The 18,885-nt window shown below is 46.2% G+C and overlaps 2 protein-coding genes across 27 annotated transcripts; one reads left to right on the top strand and one right to left on the bottom strand.

The window, feature by feature from the left end:
• Nucleotides 1-308: 308 nt before the first annotated feature.
• sh3bgr (SH3 domain binding glutamate-rich protein) lies at nt 309-12,883 on the bottom strand. Of its 21 annotated transcripts, none has more exons than XM_035621816.2 (9): nt 12,388-12,520; nt 10,404-10,589; nt 9,862-9,942; nt 8,804-8,881; nt 7,640-7,795; nt 7,146-7,196; nt 5,972-5,998; nt 2,573-2,634; nt 309-901 (listed from the first exon to the last, which is right to left on the bottom strand). In XM_035621816.2, the coding sequence occupies exons 1-8, from the start codon at nt 12,430-12,432 to the stop codon at nt 2,617-2,619; spliced, it is 642 nt and encodes a 213-aa protein (XP_035477709.2). In that variant the 5' UTR covers nt 12,433-12,520; the 3' UTR covers nt 309-901; nt 2,573-2,616. The 21 variants fall into 21 exon arrangements, 20 of the variants coding, with proteins under 20 accessions (XP_035477709.2, XP_035477708.2, XP_035477710.2 ...); XM_035621815.2 differs by lacking the exon at nt 5,972-5,998 and adding an exon at nt 4,208-4,234; XM_035621817.2 differs by lacking the exon at nt 7,146-7,196 and adding an exon at nt 4,208-4,234.
• Nucleotides 12,026-18,525, top strand: LOC118296302 (lebercilin-like protein). Of its 6 annotated transcripts, none has more exons than XM_035621803.2 (11): nt 12,026-12,281; nt 14,589-14,880; nt 14,959-15,197; nt 15,698-15,940; nt 16,061-16,198; nt 16,335-16,404; nt 16,496-16,536; nt 16,689-16,734; nt 17,036-17,112; nt 17,228-17,315; nt 17,902-18,525. In XM_035621803.2, exons 2-11 carry the CDS (start codon nt 14,634-14,636, stop codon nt 18,348-18,350), a joined length of 1,638 nt encoding a protein of 545 aa, XP_035477696.2. In that variant the 5' UTR covers nt 12,026-12,281; nt 14,589-14,633; the 3' UTR covers nt 18,351-18,525. The 6 variants fall into 6 exon arrangements, with proteins under 6 accessions (XP_035477696.2, XP_035477698.2, XP_035477695.2 ...); XM_035621805.2 differs by having other exon boundaries at nt 14,585-14,880; XM_035621802.2 differs by lacking the exon at nt 12,026-12,281 and adding an exon at nt 12,617-12,750.
• The last annotated feature ends 360 nt before the right edge of the window (nt 18,526-18,885 follow it).

Genomic DNA, 18,885 nt, shown 5'->3' with positions numbered 1-18,885 from the left:
TCCTGAATACACAAGGAGCTATATTTCATCATATTAACAATGCTTAGATGCTACAGTAAGATAACTGCAGTAACCTCATGTCATAATAATAACTTTGTTTGTTCTCCAACCCGGACTCTCCGGGGACGAGGCCTTTTCTTTCCTGTTGGCCCGCACGCCGCTCCATCGGCACAATGCTCCATTGATTTATAAATATGTGTCAACAAAAGAGTTTTAAATAAAACTAAATGGAACAGCAGCTTGTTGTTGTTGTGTTTTTTTCAAACCAGTCTACGTTATTGCAATTTCAACTGCATCCGAGTCTTGAGTCACATGTTTCACTCTTTATTCAACAAAGTGCATCGATTGGAGCAGCGATGGACACGAGTCAATGGAGCGGTGGCCGAGTAGTTTTTTGCAATCTTGCAGCATGTGCGTATCTTTCTTCCTCGTGTGGCCGTCAGAAGCAAGAAGTGTCACATTCAGTCGACGGAACGCGTTCACAAGGCATCGCAGTGTAATACAAGTACAGAACGATGAACCTGTGGATCTGAAAGGGCAGAGGTCGCTGGCGTCGTCGTTGTTTTGAGAAGGTCACGACCTCTTTGTGTTAGAAAAAAAGAATCTCTAAAAAGTGAAACATGAGAAATAGGTTTGAATTTCACAAAATGAACTGTGGGAGCATATTTTTACAAAAGCTACCCATCACAAAATGAGTAACCCATTTTCATGACAGTCTGACTTTGAACGCGCAACTTATAAAAATGAAGTCAAAACGGGGGGAAGGGGCCTTCAGGCACATGACCGGTGGTTTCCAGTGGGGTCCAGTGGGGGGGGGGGGGGGGGGGGGAGCTGACGGAGGATGTCATGCGTCAGGGGGGTTTATGGCGAGAGACGGAGCAGGAGGCTCCTCCTCCCGGGGCTGAAACAGAAGAAGAAAAAAAACAAGAGGTCACACACTTCTCAGTTGTGAGCCACCGCGGCCGTGGCGCTGCCACCCAGCGCGCCCACTCCTCCGCGGGCACATGTGGAGCTCGCTTAGCAGCTTCCTCCTAATGAGGCGTGACACCAGCTCGCAGGGGCTGGGAGACGGGAGGGGGGAGGAGGGGAGGGGGGAGGGAGAGAGGGAGAGAGGGAGGAGGATGGAGGGAGAGAGGGAGGAGGGCGGAGGGGAGGAGGGGAGGGGGGAGGGGGGAGGAGGGAGGAGGGAAGGAGGGAGGAGGGGAGGGGAGGAGGGCGGAGGGGAGGGGGGAGGGGGGGGGGGAGAGAGGGAGAGAGGGAGAGAGGGAGAGAGGGAGGAGGGAAGGAGGGAGGAGGGGAGGGGAGGAGGGCGGAGGGGAGGAGGGGAGGGGGGGGGGGGAGAGAGGGAGAGAGGGAGAGAGGGAGAGAGGGAGGAGGGGAGGGGGGAGGAGGGAGGGATCAGAGATGCCCCGATGTGAGAGGAGGAGCTAAACGACAGGCTTTGAAGATTAGGATTATCATTATTATCATTATTATCATCATCATCATCGCTGCTTCAGAGGAATAAAAACTGTGAGATGTTTTTATGTTTTAGTTCCAAATGATCCCCAGGCACTATACTGCACTTTACCGTACAGTACTGCACTTTACCTTACAGTACTGCACTTTACCGTACAGTACTGCACTTTACCTTACAGTACTGCACTTTACCGTACAGTACTGCACTTTACCTTACAGTACTGCACTATACCATACAGTACTGCACTTTACCGTACAGTACTGCACTTTACCGTACAGTACTGCACTTTACCGTACAGTACTGCACTTTACCTTACAGTACTGCACTTTACCGTACAGTACTGCACTTTACCTTACAGTACTGCACTATACCATACAGTACTGCACTTTACCGTACAGTACTGCACTTTACCGTACAGTACTGCACTGCACTTGCTCACTGGAGCTGCTGGCTGCAGACTGAGGCCGAGGTGGAAAATCCCTTTTTAAATTGAACTGCTGCATTAACTGGTTTCGTCCGACGGAACTCCTTAATAAGGAGCATGTCAACGGAAAAAAACAGAAAGACAATCAAACAGGAGTGGGAGGAGAGTTTATGAGACTTATATGTAAAGGCAAAAATATTAAGCCTATAGGACGAGATGAGATGAGATGAGAACTCATTTATCACAACGCCGCGGAAATTGGCTTGTTACAGCAGCAGCATCAGGAAGAGAGGTGAATATATCACTAATGTAGCAAAAATATACAATAAATAGAGGAAAAAAACGATGTATATACATTTATACATAGTGCAGGTATATTTGCATATGTATTGCACAGGATATAGGATGTACCGCACAGGAGGATAACTTACAGATCAAGTTATATTTAATGAATATTAATACTGCTGCTTCATAATACATTGTAGATGAAGCAGACCGGCTGAGGAATTGTCGTTGTAATACAGGTTTATATATTTTCTTCAAATTAATCTGGTTACATAAATGCCAACACCGGTGACGTTTGCAACCAGTTCACATAATGTCACACTGCCCTCTAGTGGTGAAGCAGAAGCATTAAAACATTACCTCAGTGAAAGAAAAAAAATATATATATATATTTATTTTTTTACCTGGACAGAAGTAAACCGACATCATCCACGTCATCAGGCTTCAACTACTCGGCCTCTTCCTCCTGTTGGAAAGAAATAAACGTGAATGAATTTACAAGAGTCAATAGGATATGTATAAGATTAGCATAATGAATTTTAAAAAAAAATCAGTTTTGCTCTCAGCTCCTTCATCTCGTCGACCAGGATCAGATCTCTCCAGAATTTTGGGGAATTAAAAAAAAAAAAAAGATTCAAAGAGGCAGTGGAGAGTTTTTCTCCGCCTCCTCCACTGAGGCGGTTGAATCCAATAAATCTTGACATCTCGACTCGCAGCAGCGATGTTCTATTAACGTGACTGCGTCTCCCACGCAAATCCACCATCTAAAAAAAAACCAAACTAAGAGTGGATCGATACTTGTTGCAGGCGGAGCACAGGAGGCAGCAAGTGGATTTCTCTCTGCACACTGTCATAGTACCTGTGTCTCTTCCACGTCTTCCTCTTCTTCCTTTGACACATTAAGACAAAGAAAGGAAGAAAGAGGTGAGGGGGGGGGCGTCACGTATTAGTGCTTGTGAGGCATCCATCCATCGTCTACCGCTTTATCCATTTAAGGGTCGCGGGGGGGTGGAGCCAATCCCAGCTGACATTGGGCGAGAGGCGGGGTTCACCCTGGACAGGTCGCCAGCCTATCACAGGGCCACATACAGAGACGGACAACCATTCACTCTCACATTCACACCTACGGTCAAGAGGAAGCTGGAGAACCTGGACAGAACCCACGCACACACGGGGAGAACATGCAAACTCCACACAGAAAGGCCCTGGTCGGTTTGAGCCGGGACTCGAACCCAGAAGCTTCTTGCTGTGAGGCGAAGGTGCTGACCACTACGCCCCCGTGCAGCCCGCTTGTGAGGCGGCGGTGGGTTAAAAATGGAAGAGGGATCCCGAGAGAAGAGCCGTTAAAAAACGCCCACGACAGCAGGAAGGAGAGAACGGAAGGAACCTGCCGACGAGACGAGAGGGACATGCTGCTGGAGAGGTTCGATTATGTTTTCATGAACAACAATAAGTCAACGTTTCGTTGTATTTAAGCAAAATCACTGTTCCGTCGCGACGTCGTCGTCATCTATTCTTCTCCTTTGAACTTGTCACATCCACTTTGAGTAAAAGATCAAAACTCATCACTTCTTTCTTTTCATTTTTCAAAGAATGAACAGAAAAGGACAACGTGCTCATGCGGACGCAGGTGGAGACGAACAACGCGACAGAAAAACGTTCCACCTTTTTCTAAAAGCATCAAAACAAAACCAAAGGAGATAACCTGTCTTGGCCGCTCACAGATAATTTGAATGTTTCCACCGTGAGGCGTCGTCCCTGAGTAAGACGTCTTTGTTCCTGATCACATCATGCAAACTAGTTCTGAATCCAGCTGTGATTCACTCGCACACACACACACACACACGCACGCACGCACACACACACACACACACACACACACACACACACACACACACACACACACACACACACACACACACACACACACACACACACACACACACACACACACACACACACACACACACACACACACACACACACACACACGGACAGACGGACGTGCAAAACACGGACGGAGCGAGACGCGGTCGTACCTCTTGTACTTCGGCCTCCTCCTCGTCCTGTGGAAGATTAAACCAGTTGGTGTTTAGTGTAAGTTCTGACAGACAGACGACCTCTGTTAACCTCCCCTGACCCCCCCGCCCCCCCCCCCCCCCCCCCCTCCATCCCCCACCGACTGTACGTTGTAGTTGAACACTGTCACATTCGTCATGCGGCCCACCAGCAGTCTTCTCTATGGGAGAAGAAGCAACTCTCTCACACACACACACACACACACACACACACACACACACACACACACACACACACACACACACACACACACACACACACACACACACACACACACACACACACACACACACACACACACACACACAGCTCGCTGCCTTGTCCGTCTCGCTCCTGCAAGGAAAGAACGCCAAGAGCGGAGGGAGAGTGGGAAGAAAAGGACAGAGGGAAGACGAGGCCAAGCAGCGAAGCGGTGAATTGATCGGGCAGAGGCTGGAATGTCGTGTCAACGAGATGCTGAGACCAAGATCTGTGACATCAATAACCGCATTAACCGAGGCTGATCCTGAGTTTGGGCGTGGAAAGTGTCTGACGTGGCCGAGGACAGAATCGTGCGAGCGGCCGTCATCGGAGCTCAATGTGGCGTGAGGGCTCAATAGGTTCAGGTAGAGGGAAGCACTTCCTGTTTCTGAGGCCCGAGAGGAAGGAGCATCCCTACACAACCGACTGCTGCTGATTAAATATGCACGAACGGAAGTGGAGGTGGATTATGATCGACCGTGTGAAGAGTAGTTCAAAGTGACACCGTATGGAAGAGTTCTGGGGCCAGGTCTGAGGGGGGAGGGGGGGGCGATTGCATTTCGAGAATTATGTGGAGAATAAATTCAAATCAAATCAGAGGAAGATTTTTTTCTTTTTTTCAGAACGTCAGAATGTTGAGAATAAAGTCAAACTCCTCTGGTCCATCAAATCCCATCAGAGGAGCGATGTATATCATAACATGGTATACAGTATACGTACTGCATATCATAACATGGTATACAGTATACATACTGCATATCATAACATGGTATACAGTATACGTACTGCATATCATAACATGGTATACAGTATTTGTACTGTATATCATAACACAATATACAGTATTTGTACTGTATATCATAACATGGTATACAGTATACGTACTGCATATCATAACATGTATACAGTATACGTACTGTATATCATAAAATGTATACAGATAACATGTATACAGTATATGTACTGTATATCATGTTACGATATACAGTATTTGTACTGTATATCATAACATGATATACAGTACAAATACTGTATATCATAACATGATATACAGTACAAATACTGTATATCATAACATGATATACAGTATTTGTACTGTATATCATAACACGATATACAGTATTTGTACTGTATATCATAACATGATATACAGTATGCGTACTGTAGGATGTGAGTGTACGTCCACATGCACTTGAGCTCATGTGAATGTGAAAGTAGATCGTGGGTCATGAAGCACCTTAACAGAGGGAAACTAATGTAACACAAGTGAGGGACTTTTACTTTAGGAATTAAATCACGTTATTATTCCATAATTATTATGATTCTTTTACTGGCAATTTCCCCATAACAACCACTGGAGGTCATAGTTTCATCACTCTGTGACCTTCTGGAATGTTTCTCGGCGAGACAGGAAAAAGACATGAGGGAGGCTGGGAGCAAAAATGATATATATATATATATATATAAATATCAGGTGAATCTACCTCAAGCTGTCGCAGCTCTTCTTCCTCCTATAGAGAATAACAGAGAGCAGGTCAGCAGCTGCGTGGGGAGCAAGAGAGCACCACAGACATGCAGATTGAAAAACACAGAAACTATGGGATGGTGGAGGTTGTCAGGGAGCGGCAACAGAACTGGGAAGAGACGCGGAACAGGATGTTAGAAAGAGAGGGAAAAATCAGGATGGATTATTGAAAAACAAAACGTGATATGGAGGAGAGTGATGGAGAGAAAGGTTGAAGGACGCAGACGCTCAGTTTACCTCTGACTGCAATTCCTCTTCCTCCTGCAGGGGGCAGAACCAAGAGATGGACACAAGGGCAAAGACGGGGTCAAAGGCTGTGTGTGTGTGTGTGTGTGTGTGTCTATCGCAATATAAACTTGATTTTTGTGCATTAATAGTAATTGTGTATTAGCCAAACTGTTCTTGTCATAGATTTCTTTTTCAAAAGGTGTTTAATGCACCGGTTTTTTATTCTTAATATTTTCCACAGAATTTTTTTTTTTTTTTTGCCCGAATTAAAGGAAAAGACATTATTGAAATGCTAAATAAAAAAAAAATAGATGCTCGCTTTGGAGTCTGCTGCAAAACTCAGATCCCAGACGGACACGAGCTACAGAGGAGAACGTAGGTGACACGTAGCCTAGGAGAGAAAAAACGAACAAGAAAAGGCCGGCCATGAAGTCAAGACACACTTTCTGCCAGAGACACGCGAGTTAAAGGGGCAGGAACAGTTTCAATACAGTACGGTTAACACTAGCTGCGACTCGCTCACCGCCCCTCCAAGGTGACATTGAATCAAGACCGTTCGTTACATTTGTGAGGGAAAAGAAAAGAAAGTGAGACCACTGCGACGGGAAAATAAACCGTTTGGCGATATCCAGGTTTTCAGGTGCCACTTGGAAACGAGACAGTGAACAGAAACTCCTCAGAGATCAGCGGGCGTTCGTGAGGATTATCACAGCGATCACGGATCTGTCGCGCAGACGCGACCGCTGACGACCGGCCGCCACTAACGCTGAGGAGGGAAAGAGTCGGTTAGTGAGCGTCCTCTGTGACGTCCTCCTGTTCAACACAGACGGGACCAGAGGTTCACTGCAACAGCCTCTCACGGGCTTTCTGACTCAGTGAGATCGTACAACTGTAGACGGACTCACCAGTTCCTCCTCCTCCTGCTCCTCGTCCTCCTCCTCCTCCTCTCCGTGGGCCTGATGAAAGAGGAGACGAGACGGCGTCAGAGAGGATCACCACGGCGACGTTCACAGATCAGGCCGAGTGGTCGGGGCCACGGGGTCGCAGGTGAAACGTGACGCGGCCGCGACAGAGACTCCAAACACACAGAGGCACATCTTTCAAAAAAAAAGGTCGCAGTGACAGAGAGGTGGAATTTTCCAGTGGAGCCGGAGGGACGAAGGGGAACACGACGGCGACCGGGGGGAATGTCGCACGTCGGGAGTTAGTGGGCGACCGAATCCGGACACAGAGACTCGAGGAGGACGAGATGCAGAACAAGAGGAGGAAAAAACCCATTGACGTGGAGGGAAAAGGACGACATTGACAAGGGAAAGTTCAGGTGAAAGACATTCAGGAAGTGGAGGGAGGGGGCAAACCAAGGGAGGTTGGATTCTAGTTAAGTGGCAATTACGGTGACCTCGTCTGTTTCTTCTACCGCCGCCGCCGCCGCCGCCTCCTCGTCTCCGGCCGTTTCGTCTTCCGCGGCTTCCTCATCATCTCCCTCCCCCTCCTCCTCCTCCTCCTCCTCGTCGTCGTGGTGAGTGTTCCCGTTACGCTCCTCCACTGGAACCTCCTTATTTGGGAGGTGAAAACAACAAGTGGTGATCAACGACTAAATGAAGACGAAGATGAAGACGAAAACGTCGGTGTTAGTGAACTGCGGCAGGAACGCGGAGGCGGGAGGGAGAGGAGGTGACGGACGGAGTGTCAGTGGATCTGGACGAGAAATCTGAAGGATGCATCATGAATTTGTCACAGGTGAGAATCATCAGGGCCTTAAAGGAATAGTTCAACGTTACGGCTAATAAACTAATTGACTTTCTCAGAGTTGGATGAGAAGATCACAACAAGCCTCAGTGGTTCGCACTTCGCTCACAGACGAGCAAATGAGCGTGGAACTGTTCCCGCGGTCAATATGAGACAAAAATATTAAATATGAAAAATGAAAAACAACAATAAATCCATTAATTCTCCTTCAGCGACTTTACAACCCCAAGTAGAAAATCTGTGATTCATCATTTTGCAGCCATGTCAGTATCCTGCCACGCAACGCATGGGAATGTTTGTTCATGGACCCGACTTATGAAATATAATGTAGTGTTCCATTGTAAAGATGGAGAGTTAATGCAGGAAGTGAATGATGTCAATATGTTCATCGGTATCTTCAGATTTGGACTACAGCTGTGACGAAACTATGGACAAAAATAATTTTCTTTTGGGAGGAAAAATGTTAGAAAAGTTGGATCAGGAAATATGATTCTGACAAAACCATAACAACCAAACATGAAATTTCACAACGCAAACCACACAAATGAAACATGAAGGAAGATGATGCGTCAAAACATACGGTGATATTATGACGACTCCATATTTTGTTACTGTGAAGTTAAGAATGTTTGAGCCGTGCACAACAGCAACACGTTAGTTAAATGAAGAGAGTCCGTTCAAAGTGGACACGTTTGGACGGGAGGGAAGTTTTGCGACGTGACACTGGATGGAGAAAGGAAACAGGTGAGAGTGAGACACGGAGAAAAGGACAGAACGAAACACGAGGGGAAGAGGAAGGAAGCCGTGTCTTTACTGTGGAGTCATCCAGGTTTCCCTCCGCGTGGTTCCCGTTCTCCACGCCGTGCGAGGTCTCGTCCGCCCGCGCCGCTTCCTGCGTCGACAAAACAAGCGCGTGGCACAAAGATCCGCTCCCAAGTTACAGCCGCTCTGAATACTGACCGACAGAAACGGTCTCCTTGAAAAGTAAAAGCATCCTTTTCTTTTTCTATTTCAACATGATATCTACGGACATATTCCATTTGCGTACAATATTGTTCTTGAAATGGCCTGATAGAACCCTGAAATGTGTTGAGTGTACAGATCCTCCGACACTGTAATGGCTTTGAATTTGATTTTTGATTGTTGATGTGTTCAAAGAAACTGACCTCGTCTCATAAGAGCCGATATCAAAAGGGAAGAGGAGCTGGATTCACGCAGCAGGCTACAGTTAAAATGTGACGTGCTCTATCAGCTATTCAATCATTTTGTTGTTGACATTAAGTTCTGACAACACGATGCTGCAAGATGTGGAATCTGTTTTTTGGACTCTATTGCTTAAAATAGTCTCATGCAGAGTTCTGGTTCTGGTTTGAATCTGTTTATGTCAATGTGGGCGTTGTGTATGACAGAATTATAAAAACTTTACTTTTATGTGCAGGAATGTGCTAACTCATAATCCTTTGCAGGACTTTGAAGTCTTTCTATACTCTGATGATTTATTGATATGATGAAGTCGATTTATTGCTCAGCAATGAGGGATGGGATTTTTGTCGAATCGTCTTAGACAGTTAGGTGTCGAATCAACCGAACTAATCGTTAAATATGAATATTTTTGATTGTTCTAGCAGTTAAAAAATGACTGACAACATCTTCATCTACCAAGGTTCTAATGTCATGACGTCACACAACATCAATAACAGCCAGACTCGAGAATAAGATGCAGAAGGTCTAAACACGAGCAGTTGAAATGTCGATGCCAATATTTGATTGACGCCGTCCCACCACAGCACATTTTACAACCTGGCAAATGGGAGCATAAATAAATTACGACTATTTGTTTTATTTATTTAATTGAAGTAAAATAGTTCCAACCTTTGAGCCGGGGGGAGGAGCCAGCCCCAGGAAGGCGTACACCGAGTTGTCCTCCTTGGCGTCGAAGAAAGTTTCGTAGTCCTGCGTGAAAATATGAGAAAATATGAGAAAATTATGAGGAAAAAAGATAAGGAAAACGTCATTTAGTAATCCTCACAGATGCATTATGGTCCAAATTAAAGCTTGTGTAAATTCTGTTCTATTCTGCAGTTTCCCTACATTTGGGAATAACATCTGGAGCCAAGTGTAAAGGAAATAGAACCTGTCGATTATTCTCTCTATTAATCCATTAATAGATTGGTGAAAAATGTCGATTGTGTTTCACAAAACTCCAACATGATGTTTTGTTTTCGTCCACACAAGATATTCAGTTCACTGTCACAGAGGAGCAGAGAAACCAGAAAATATTCACATTTAAGAAGCTGAAATCAGAGACTTTTGACTTTAATCGATTATCAAAATAGTTATAGAAGTAATAGATTAATCAAGTAGTCGATTCACTGTCTCCGCTCCAGTGCAGGACGCGTGAACGTCCTCCTCACCCCGCAGTAGCTCTCTTCGTTGAAGATCTGCGGCGGCAGCGGGATGCCGTTGGCCGGCTTCTTCTCCTCGGGGACGTTCTCCCTCATCCACATGCGGTTCTCCTCGTTGCAGGCGATGTCCAGCGGGTCGTACTCGACCTTGAGGGCCTCCAGGAAGGCCACCACATCCTGCTGCTTCTTCTTGATCTGGGCCAGAACAAATAGAGAACACCATGTCAAATAAAGACGATGGAAATCCCGGATTCTCAAAGATGATGGAAACGTTCCAGCACTCTGATGCTGTTTCTGTGAGGAGAAGCGACGCGGTGGGGTCAAATCAGGAACATCCATATGTCGATAAGTTTACACCCCGACCAGCTCTACAATGTGCATTAATGTTTACGTTTTACGTCAGATAAACTATGTTTATTTTCTTAATTCGAGTTCCATATTTTTGTGTTTTCCTTTTTTTATGGTTAAACTAAAATAACAAGCCTCAATTTCACAAATTTTTCATAAAGGTTTGATGACAAAATCTTTGGAATCATTGACAGATTTTATATATATACACACACACACACACACACATGTACACAGTATATTTATATATCGGCCGATATATCAGTATCGGAAATCTTGTACACCCAAAAATCCATATCGGTCGGCTCAATCAACTAATCGATAAATGGAGAAAGTAAACGACAGATTAATCGATGATGATTATAATCGTTAGTCGCAGCTCCATAGATCATATACTGCTTTTCTCTGGAATTTAAATATGTTTGTGATGGTCAACTTTTCACTAGTTTCTGACAAAATTATACTCTAATAAAAATAATAATAACCTACAGATTGAAAAAGACAGTGTCTAAAGTCAGTCGGGGGAGGTTTCGCATTTCCACAGTACAAACTCAGAGAAGCTCTGCAAACATGCAAATCCAGAAGAAACAACAAGTGGGGCCCCCATGACCATGTCCCCCCCAATGACCATGCCCCCCCCCAATGACCATGTCCCCCCATGACCATGTCCCCCCCAATGACCATGCCCCCCCCAATGACCATGTCCCCCCATGACCATGTCCCCCCCATGACCATGTCCCCCATGACCATGCCCCCCATGACCATGTCCCCCCCGAATGACCATGTCCCCCATGACCATGTCCCCCCCAATGACCATGTCCCCCCATGACCATATCCCCCATGACCATGTCCCCCCCATGACCATGTCCCCCCATGACCATATCCCCCATGACCATGTCCCCCCCATGACCATGTCCCCCCCAATGACCATGTCCCCCCATGACCATGTCCCCCCATGTCCCCCCAATGACCATGCCCCCCATGTCCCCCCAATGACCATGTCCCCCCAATGACCATGCCCCCCATGTGCAAGTCCCCCCATGACCATGCCCCCCATGGCCATGCCCCCCCCCCCCCCCTCAGACCAGGCTGCTTATTCAGCTCTGTCCTAAAGTAGTGTGTGTCTGTGTGTGTGTGTGTGTGTGTGTGTGTGTGTGTGTGTGTGTGTCTGTGTGTGTGTGTGTGTGTGTCTGTGTCTGTCTGTGTCTATGTGTCTGTGTGTGTGTGTGTGTGTGTGTGTGTGTGTGTGTGTGTGTGTGTGTGTTCATCTGAACAAACTAACTGCTCACAAGTGGAACGAAGGAGCAAAAATAACCTCCAGCAGCGGGTGCGTCTGATCCGTGACCCGAGGTTTGGGTTCGAGGAGTGAATGATCTCCATGAACTGAACCTGCCGGATTATTAATCTGAGGCTCGTGCATGAATCGAAACACGAACAAACAGAACGAAAGAATGAGCCACAGAGAAGATCTCGATCGCAGGAGGGAGACTTTCATCCCGAGGCTCGTCTGACGCGCACGAGTCGGAGAGAAGAGTTCTGGTTCGTGGAGAAGTTTTCATAAAGGACAAAGTTTCAGTGTTCGACGTGAGGAGGAGGAGGAGGAGGAGGAAGAGGAAGAGGAGGAGGAGGAGTCGGTGAATCTTACCGCAGTGGATCCCGATGAGGAAGCGAGGAAAACTCTGATCACCATTATTTCACCCAATTTATTCTGCGGAGTGCGCAACAGGCAGGAGACTCTTAAAGGAGCAGGCGGCCCTAACTCTATTAATAGATCTCTCTCACGCACACACACACACACACACACTGCTGCTGAGAGGCTATTTCGGGTCTCCGGGCCCCGTCAGAGCAGGATTGGTGGGTTGGCCCCCGGGGGGCGCAGCGCAGCGCGGCCTGATTGGCACCGGGAGCTGTCGGTCGCCGCCGGGGGCCCCACCACCGGGAAGGCTCGTCTCCCCTCGGCAGCCTCTTGCTGAGTTCATATATGGACCGAAATAGCAACTGACCAGCGGCAAGTAGAGACTGCGAGAGTGTTGGTGTCCAAACGCCGGCCCTCGGACCTGTGGAGGGTCCTCGGTTATTAGGATCCGGCCACAAAATGGGAACTCGTTTTTTTCATTTTTTTTTAAATGAGATTCACCAGAGGTTTGCTGTGAAACTGGAACAATGCCCGTTTAGATTCACGGGATTCACTATCACAAAAGTTTATGTCTAGAAACTTAATGATAATCTGCATTTAGCATTTTAGCCTTTATTTTTCACGGATTTCAACTTGAGTGTTTGGTTGTTTTTTTCGCCAAACTTTGGTTTGAAGCTTTAATCAATTGGTCCACTTGTTACCATGACAACCGTCAAAGGGCCTTTAAAGATCAAAGATGTTAAAGATTCCTTTATTGTCATTGTACATGACATGACATGGTACGGCGACGTTCAAGTGCACCGGCAGAAACCGCCACTGTCGTGTACATAAGTAGCATGTAGTATGTAGTATGTAGTGTTTACAACATGGATGCAAGCGGCTCAAGTGGAAATGACAAGTGTTCTTCTTCAGTAGTGAGCAAGAAGAGAAATCTCCTCTCAACGGGAAGAGGAAGGTTGGATGCTCTCATTTCTTCAGAGATCGTCAGAGATTGTCAACCCGGTCGACTTTGAACGAGAATGCAGTGACTAAAGATGAAAGTTTTAGGAATAAAAAAAGCTTTGTCAGGAATCTCTATGAACAGATTTGTTCCAAACAAAGTGTGTAGTACGGAGGCCCTGAAGTGCAAATCACAACGACAAACAGGAAAACGCAACAAATAAAAAAAAAAACACATTGCGATTTGCACCTCAGGGCCTCCGTAGTGTCGGCTACTCGCTACATGTTCACTTTTTATACTATATATCAATAGGAAGATGTTCCTCAAACTCATTTTGATTTTCTCTGCGGCCACATTAAGGCTTATGTGGAGCCACGGTTGAGGCCAAAACCAGATAAGAGAAGAGATCCCAACGTGATTGGTTGTACGCTCTTCTTTGTCTTTGGCAGCCAGCGTAACAGACGCGTTATCGGCACCTTCTGCTCCGGAGTTTTCCCTTTGTCCTCTGACAAAGTACACAACTCCATTACTTGAGTAAAAATGTAGCTACTCTGGGGCAAATATTACTCCAATAAAAGTGAAAGTTGCTGTACAGGAGTACCTGCTTTTTAAAAAATACTTCAGTATTCAAAGTACATTTTTGTCTGTAGATATAACTTTTCAAACACAGAACTGAGGTACGGCCCTGGATGATGTGGTGGGGAAGCCTCGTTTATGGAGTTTTGACTTCAACGCAAATGTAACGAGTAACAAGCCCTCGTAGAAATGTAGTGGAGTCAAAAGTACAATATTTGACTTTCAAATGTAGCGTAGTCAAAGTAAAAAGTTTCCCTAAAAAAAACCAAAACAATACTCAAGTAAAGTACAAATACTCCAAACTGTAGAGTACTTAAGTAAATGTACTTCGTTACTGTCCAACAGTGGCAGATATTAATAATGTAGCGGGGGAAAAGCGAAAGAAGGGCGGTAGATGTCGTGACTATTCGTTTGATCACCAACCAAAGTTCTCGTTGGACGTTGTTCAAGTCAACGAACCCCGACCCTCACCAAATCAAACAATGCTTTAAAAGTGTCAAATCAGGGACATAAACACGTGAGATGGTACGTCAGTTGTCGGCCATCTTTTGAATTCCATGCGCAAGCAGTGAACCAATGACCGAGCTCGTTCTCATCGTGTCCCTCGGCCTCAGACGCACGTGCCTCCGTATGTTTTCCTGTTTTGTATGTTCCTTTTTTTTTTTAAACGTATTTCTTTCTTTCCGTCAGAAAGAAGGAGCCAGTGAAAGAAGTGAAGAGCGTGCGGCAGCAGAGGCCGATGCAGCAGGTCTCGTCCGGGAAGCAGAAGGAGGATGATGATGATGATGATGCCGCCGCCGCCACCGCTGCTGCTGCTGCGGGCGGCAGCACCGACACCTCCCGCTGGTCCACCCCCTCCAAAGGGAGCTGCGGCTGCGTCATCCCACAATACTCCTCCGACAGCGACGACCAGGCCGACTGCAGGAACCCAGAGGTCGAGACTGCCAACAAGTTGCAAGCATCCGAACGGTCGGAGAGAAAGAAAGGTATTTTATTTCACGCATGTGCTCTAACTCATGCCACCACGAGTGGTAACGTCCGGTTCCGTCGCCGCTTCCCTTCAGGCAAAAAAAGTGTCGACTGCCGAGAGCCGAAGTTGCCTCCGATCAAGCCCCAGCAGGGGTCGACCCAGAGGGTCCCGCCCGACAACCTGATCTGCGTCAGGGAGCTGAAGAACCAGCTGGGCGAGCTGCAGCAGCAGCTGACGGAGGCGCAGAGCGAGAACAAGCTGCTGAAGAGGCTCCAGCAGCGGCACACGGTGGCACTGCAGCGCTTCCAGGACCTGGAGGGCAGCATTTCAGAGGTGGGTGGGCGGGTTCTGTCCGTCGGGCATCTCCTCTGCTCGGGCAGGTCGGAGTCTTGGTCAAACAGATCATTGTGCGCACGGGAAGCGACACAAATCACAGCTCTTTTCATTTGTTTATCTGTCCAGGCGCCTACGGGGGCCCTGAAGTGCAAATCACGACGCAGGACGCAAAAAGGGCCGTGTTTTTTGACTTGCTGTTGTTTTGGGTTTTTTTTAATTTGCTGTTGTGTTTTGTGATTGTTTTGTTTTTGATTTGTCGTTTTCGGTTTTTTTAATTTGCCTTTTAGTTTTTTTGATTTGCAGTTTTTTGTGCACGGGAAGCGACAAAAATCACAGCTTTTGGTGCAGAGACTTTCATCTGTGTGCACCACACATTCTCCACCTGCTCCCAAATTTCAAACGCTTTTCATCCATTCATCTCTCTTTCTTTGACTGATTAATTCTTTTTCATCTGCCTCCCCATTCTTTTCCAACTGCTCACCTCATCCCGCCCCCAGATCGCCTCCAAGCACAGCAACGAGGCGCGAGTCCTGCGCGCGCTGCTGCGCGACACCCGCACCTGCCGCGACGGCCTGGGCCGGCAGCTGCAGGCCTCGGAGAACACGCTGCTCAACACGAAGGACAATCTGCAGCACCTGCAGGTCCTGAGCCACGACCACAACCTGCTGGAGAGGGAGGAGCTCACCTGCATGGTGGACCAGGCCACCGCCGAGCTGGAGGAGAGGGACAGGAGGATACTGGTATGGACGGTGATGGGTGTGTGAGGGGAGACCACCAGAACTCAAACCACCACCTGGGGTTCATGCCTGTACAGAAAGCAGATTATGACGTATGTTCCATTTCCTCCTGCCGTGTCGCAGGACTTGGAGAAGAACCTCCACTTGTGCCAAACCTCGTTCAATCGCCAACTAGTCACCGAGCAGAAGAAGCTCACGGACGAGAGGAGCGTTTCCTGCCACCTACGAGAGCACATAGTTCAACTCACCCATGAAGTCCAAGTTAGTGGGAAACGAGACGCTTCTCCGGTTGTTGTTGAGAACTTATCGCGCTTGTCCCTTGTATCTGTGTGGGAGAATAACTGCGGGTTAAAATGTCTGGGTCAGTGTTTTCCACCTTCTTCTTCCCCTTCTGCAGGACAGAGGGAGAAAAATTGAAACACACAATATCTACTTCCACAGATTCCTAGAAAGAAAGGCCAAAAAAGGTACACAGGGAATATTGATTATTAATAAAGGCTAGAAAAATACAATTTAAAAAAAAGTTTGGTTGTCACTCGTCGCACGTCTGATTCACAGAGAGCAAGATGGTTCAGACGGATGAGATCGAAGAGAGTGCGGTGTGTGTGATCCACGTGGTGTTGTTGCTCTTTCAAAACTGTATTTCTCGCATTTATTATTTTGTTTTTTAAAATCTAAATCATTCAAGAGTTTGCCCTGATATTCATAAAGCCTGCGCGTCTTTCCTTGTTGTCGTCACGATCTGCTGCAGGAGTCGTTGGAAATTGAAAATCCAAATCCCCTCGACGTGCCTGCAGGTGAGTAATTGATCAGTGCCTCGTATGCATTGTGTATTTAATAACACGCAAAACCCTACCTGAGCATGTGCACGTGGTTTAAAAGAAGTGTTCTACTCTATCCAGCATATGCAAGACTAGACACCACAAAAACATTAGAATCACACAAATAAAAGTTTGTTTCAAGATATTTGTTTTCAGACATCGGTGAAAACTAGAAACAGCATATTTACTTCCCCAGATTCTTAAAAAGGAAAAACAAGGAATATTCATAGGCTACAAAATATTAAAAGGTTTTGTTGTCATTTTGTCTGATTCGCAGGAAGGGAAAACAAGATGGTTCAAACTGATGAGATGGAAGAGAAGCCGGAGCAGCAGCAGATCCAACATTTTGTATTTGTGGGTTTCATTTGAAGACATTTCTTTTGCTCATTCACATCTATATGTATATCATTCTTTTGTTTTGTAATCTAAATTATCTAAGAGTTTCGTTGTTGTTACCATCTGCCTGCAGGAGCCGTTGGAAATTGAGAAGCCAGAGGTTCCAGTGGAAGTCATTCCAGAAGAAGAGCGCCCCCCGGAGGATTGTGACGTGTCTGCAGGTGAGCACATGACCAACACCACATATGCATTATATTTAATAACACACAAACTACCTTAGCATGTAGATGTGTACAATGCATGTTTAAAAGAAATAGAACTTACCATAGTGGTATGTATCCACCAACTACTCAAGACCCCAAACATTATAATAAAGGGGTTGACCGATATGGCTTGTTCAGGGCCGATATTGATTATTACCAATCTGAGAGGCAGATCACCTATATTTGAAACTGATGTTTGGAACTGATGTTTGAAACTGATATTTGAAGCTGATGTTTGTCTGCAGTAAAAAAAAAAAAAAGGGTCAAATGGCTTCAGAATTTAGAATAGCACAAACTGTCGAACACAAAACTTTGTTGAAATGAAAATATGATTGATTCACAGAACATTTCAACATGACCTTAAAGGAGACAGTAAGCGATTCTGAAACAAGACACGTTTTGTAAAAATCAGCGTTCTAAATTCCGTTTAGATGTCACTTCTGTGTGCGCCGAAATAGAATCTGGGTTTTTGTGACTTTTTTTTATAATCACACTTAGATCAGAGACTAGAAGATGCTTGTTTCACTATTCTTTTTGTGGGCAGAAATATTTGTTTTTCCGACACACAATGGTGTTTCAGACGAGAGTCCACAACGTGAAGAAGAGGAAGAGTGTACAGAAGAAGAGGAGGAGGAGGAGGAGGAGGAGGAAGAGGAGGAGGAGGAGGAGACACCAGAAGCCCCACCGGTGATCGCAGAAGAGCCGAAAGCGGAGGAAGACGAAAGCGGGTTAAAGTCTGCGACGAGGTCGGACACGAAGAGCAAAGGGAGCAGCGTCGCCAAGGCCCGGCAAGTGTATAACTTCACACAGATCATCGAGAACCTGCACAAGGGGCGGCCGGCCTACAGCAACTGGGACGCGAGTCCCTGCGAAGGCACCGAGGGCCCGAAGAGGCCGGAGGCCCCCGGCACCGGGGTTTGTCCACTTCCTGCCGTGAACCTGGCGGCGGGGGAACCGTCGGGGGGCGGAGACGCCGGCGATCAGTGCGAGTGAAGGCCAGAATGCAGGAGAACCTTCGGCCCCAGTGAGGCTCTTTGATGGGTTAGTCGAACCTTTGGGTGAACTGTGGAGTTGTATTGTCGTGGCAGCAGAATGGGATTTTCCTCATGGTTTTTTGTTACAAATGTTCGTCTGTGAATAAATAATTTTTCGACACAAACACAAAAAACTGTCCTTTATGGTTTTTCGAGGCGACAACATCTGGATCCTTAAGTTTTCAGGGTTCAGACTTTTTCCAGACTCCACTTTTTTCTTCTTCTCTGTAGACCATATTTTACATCCGAGTAAATATTAAAAGTAAAAAGTAAATATTATATAAATGAATGTTATGTTATATAAGTAAATATGTAAATAAATCATTTTAAAATCCAACTGTTAAAATATTACATTCTGACTGCATCTGCTACTATGTCGCACTTCATACACAAAGTTTCTGCAGATTGATATTGAAATATTGACACGTACAGTTCTAGAAGTAAACTCAGTAATTTTGGCTAAATGTGTATTTTATCATCAACAGGGGAAACAA

The sequence above is a fragment of the Scophthalmus maximus genome, chromosome 11, assembly GCF_022379125.1.
Source record: "Scophthalmus maximus strain ysfricsl-2021 chromosome 11, ASM2237912v1, whole genome shotgun sequence".
In the NCBI taxonomy this organism is placed as follows: Eukaryota; Metazoa; Chordata; class Actinopteri; order Pleuronectiformes; family Scophthalmidae; genus Scophthalmus; species Scophthalmus maximus.
Note: the sequence above shows the minus strand (reverse complement) of the source record. Positions and strands in the feature narration are given on the sequence as shown.

Bases quoted from the DNA above. Each gene is read 5' to 3' on its own strand.
- sh3bgr (XM_035621811.2), bottom strand. From the start codon at position 12,432: ATGGTGATCAGAGTTTTCCTCGCTTCCTCATCGGGATCCACTGCG. The intron at 10,590-12,387 runs GTAAGATTCACC...GTTCTGGCCCAG, and splicing joins CCTCATCGGGATCCACTGCG to ATCAAGAAGAAGCAGCAGGA. The intron at 6,274-7,145 runs GTGAGTCCGTCT...TGCCCCCTGCAG, and splicing joins AGCAGGAGGAGGAGGAACTG to GAGGAAGAGGAATTGCAGTC.
- LOC118296302 (XM_035621799.2), top strand. From the start codon at position 13,245: ATGGATGCAAGCGGCTCAAGTGGAAATGACAAGTGTTCTTCTTCAGTA. The intron at 16,405-16,495 runs GTACACAGGGAA...TCTGATTCACAG, and splicing joins AGAAAGAAAGGCCAAAAAAG to AGAGCAAGATGGTTCAGACG. The intron at 16,735-17,035 runs GTGAGTAATTGA...TCTGATTCGCAG, and splicing joins TCCCCTCGACGTGCCTGCAG to GAAGGGAAAACAAGATGGTT.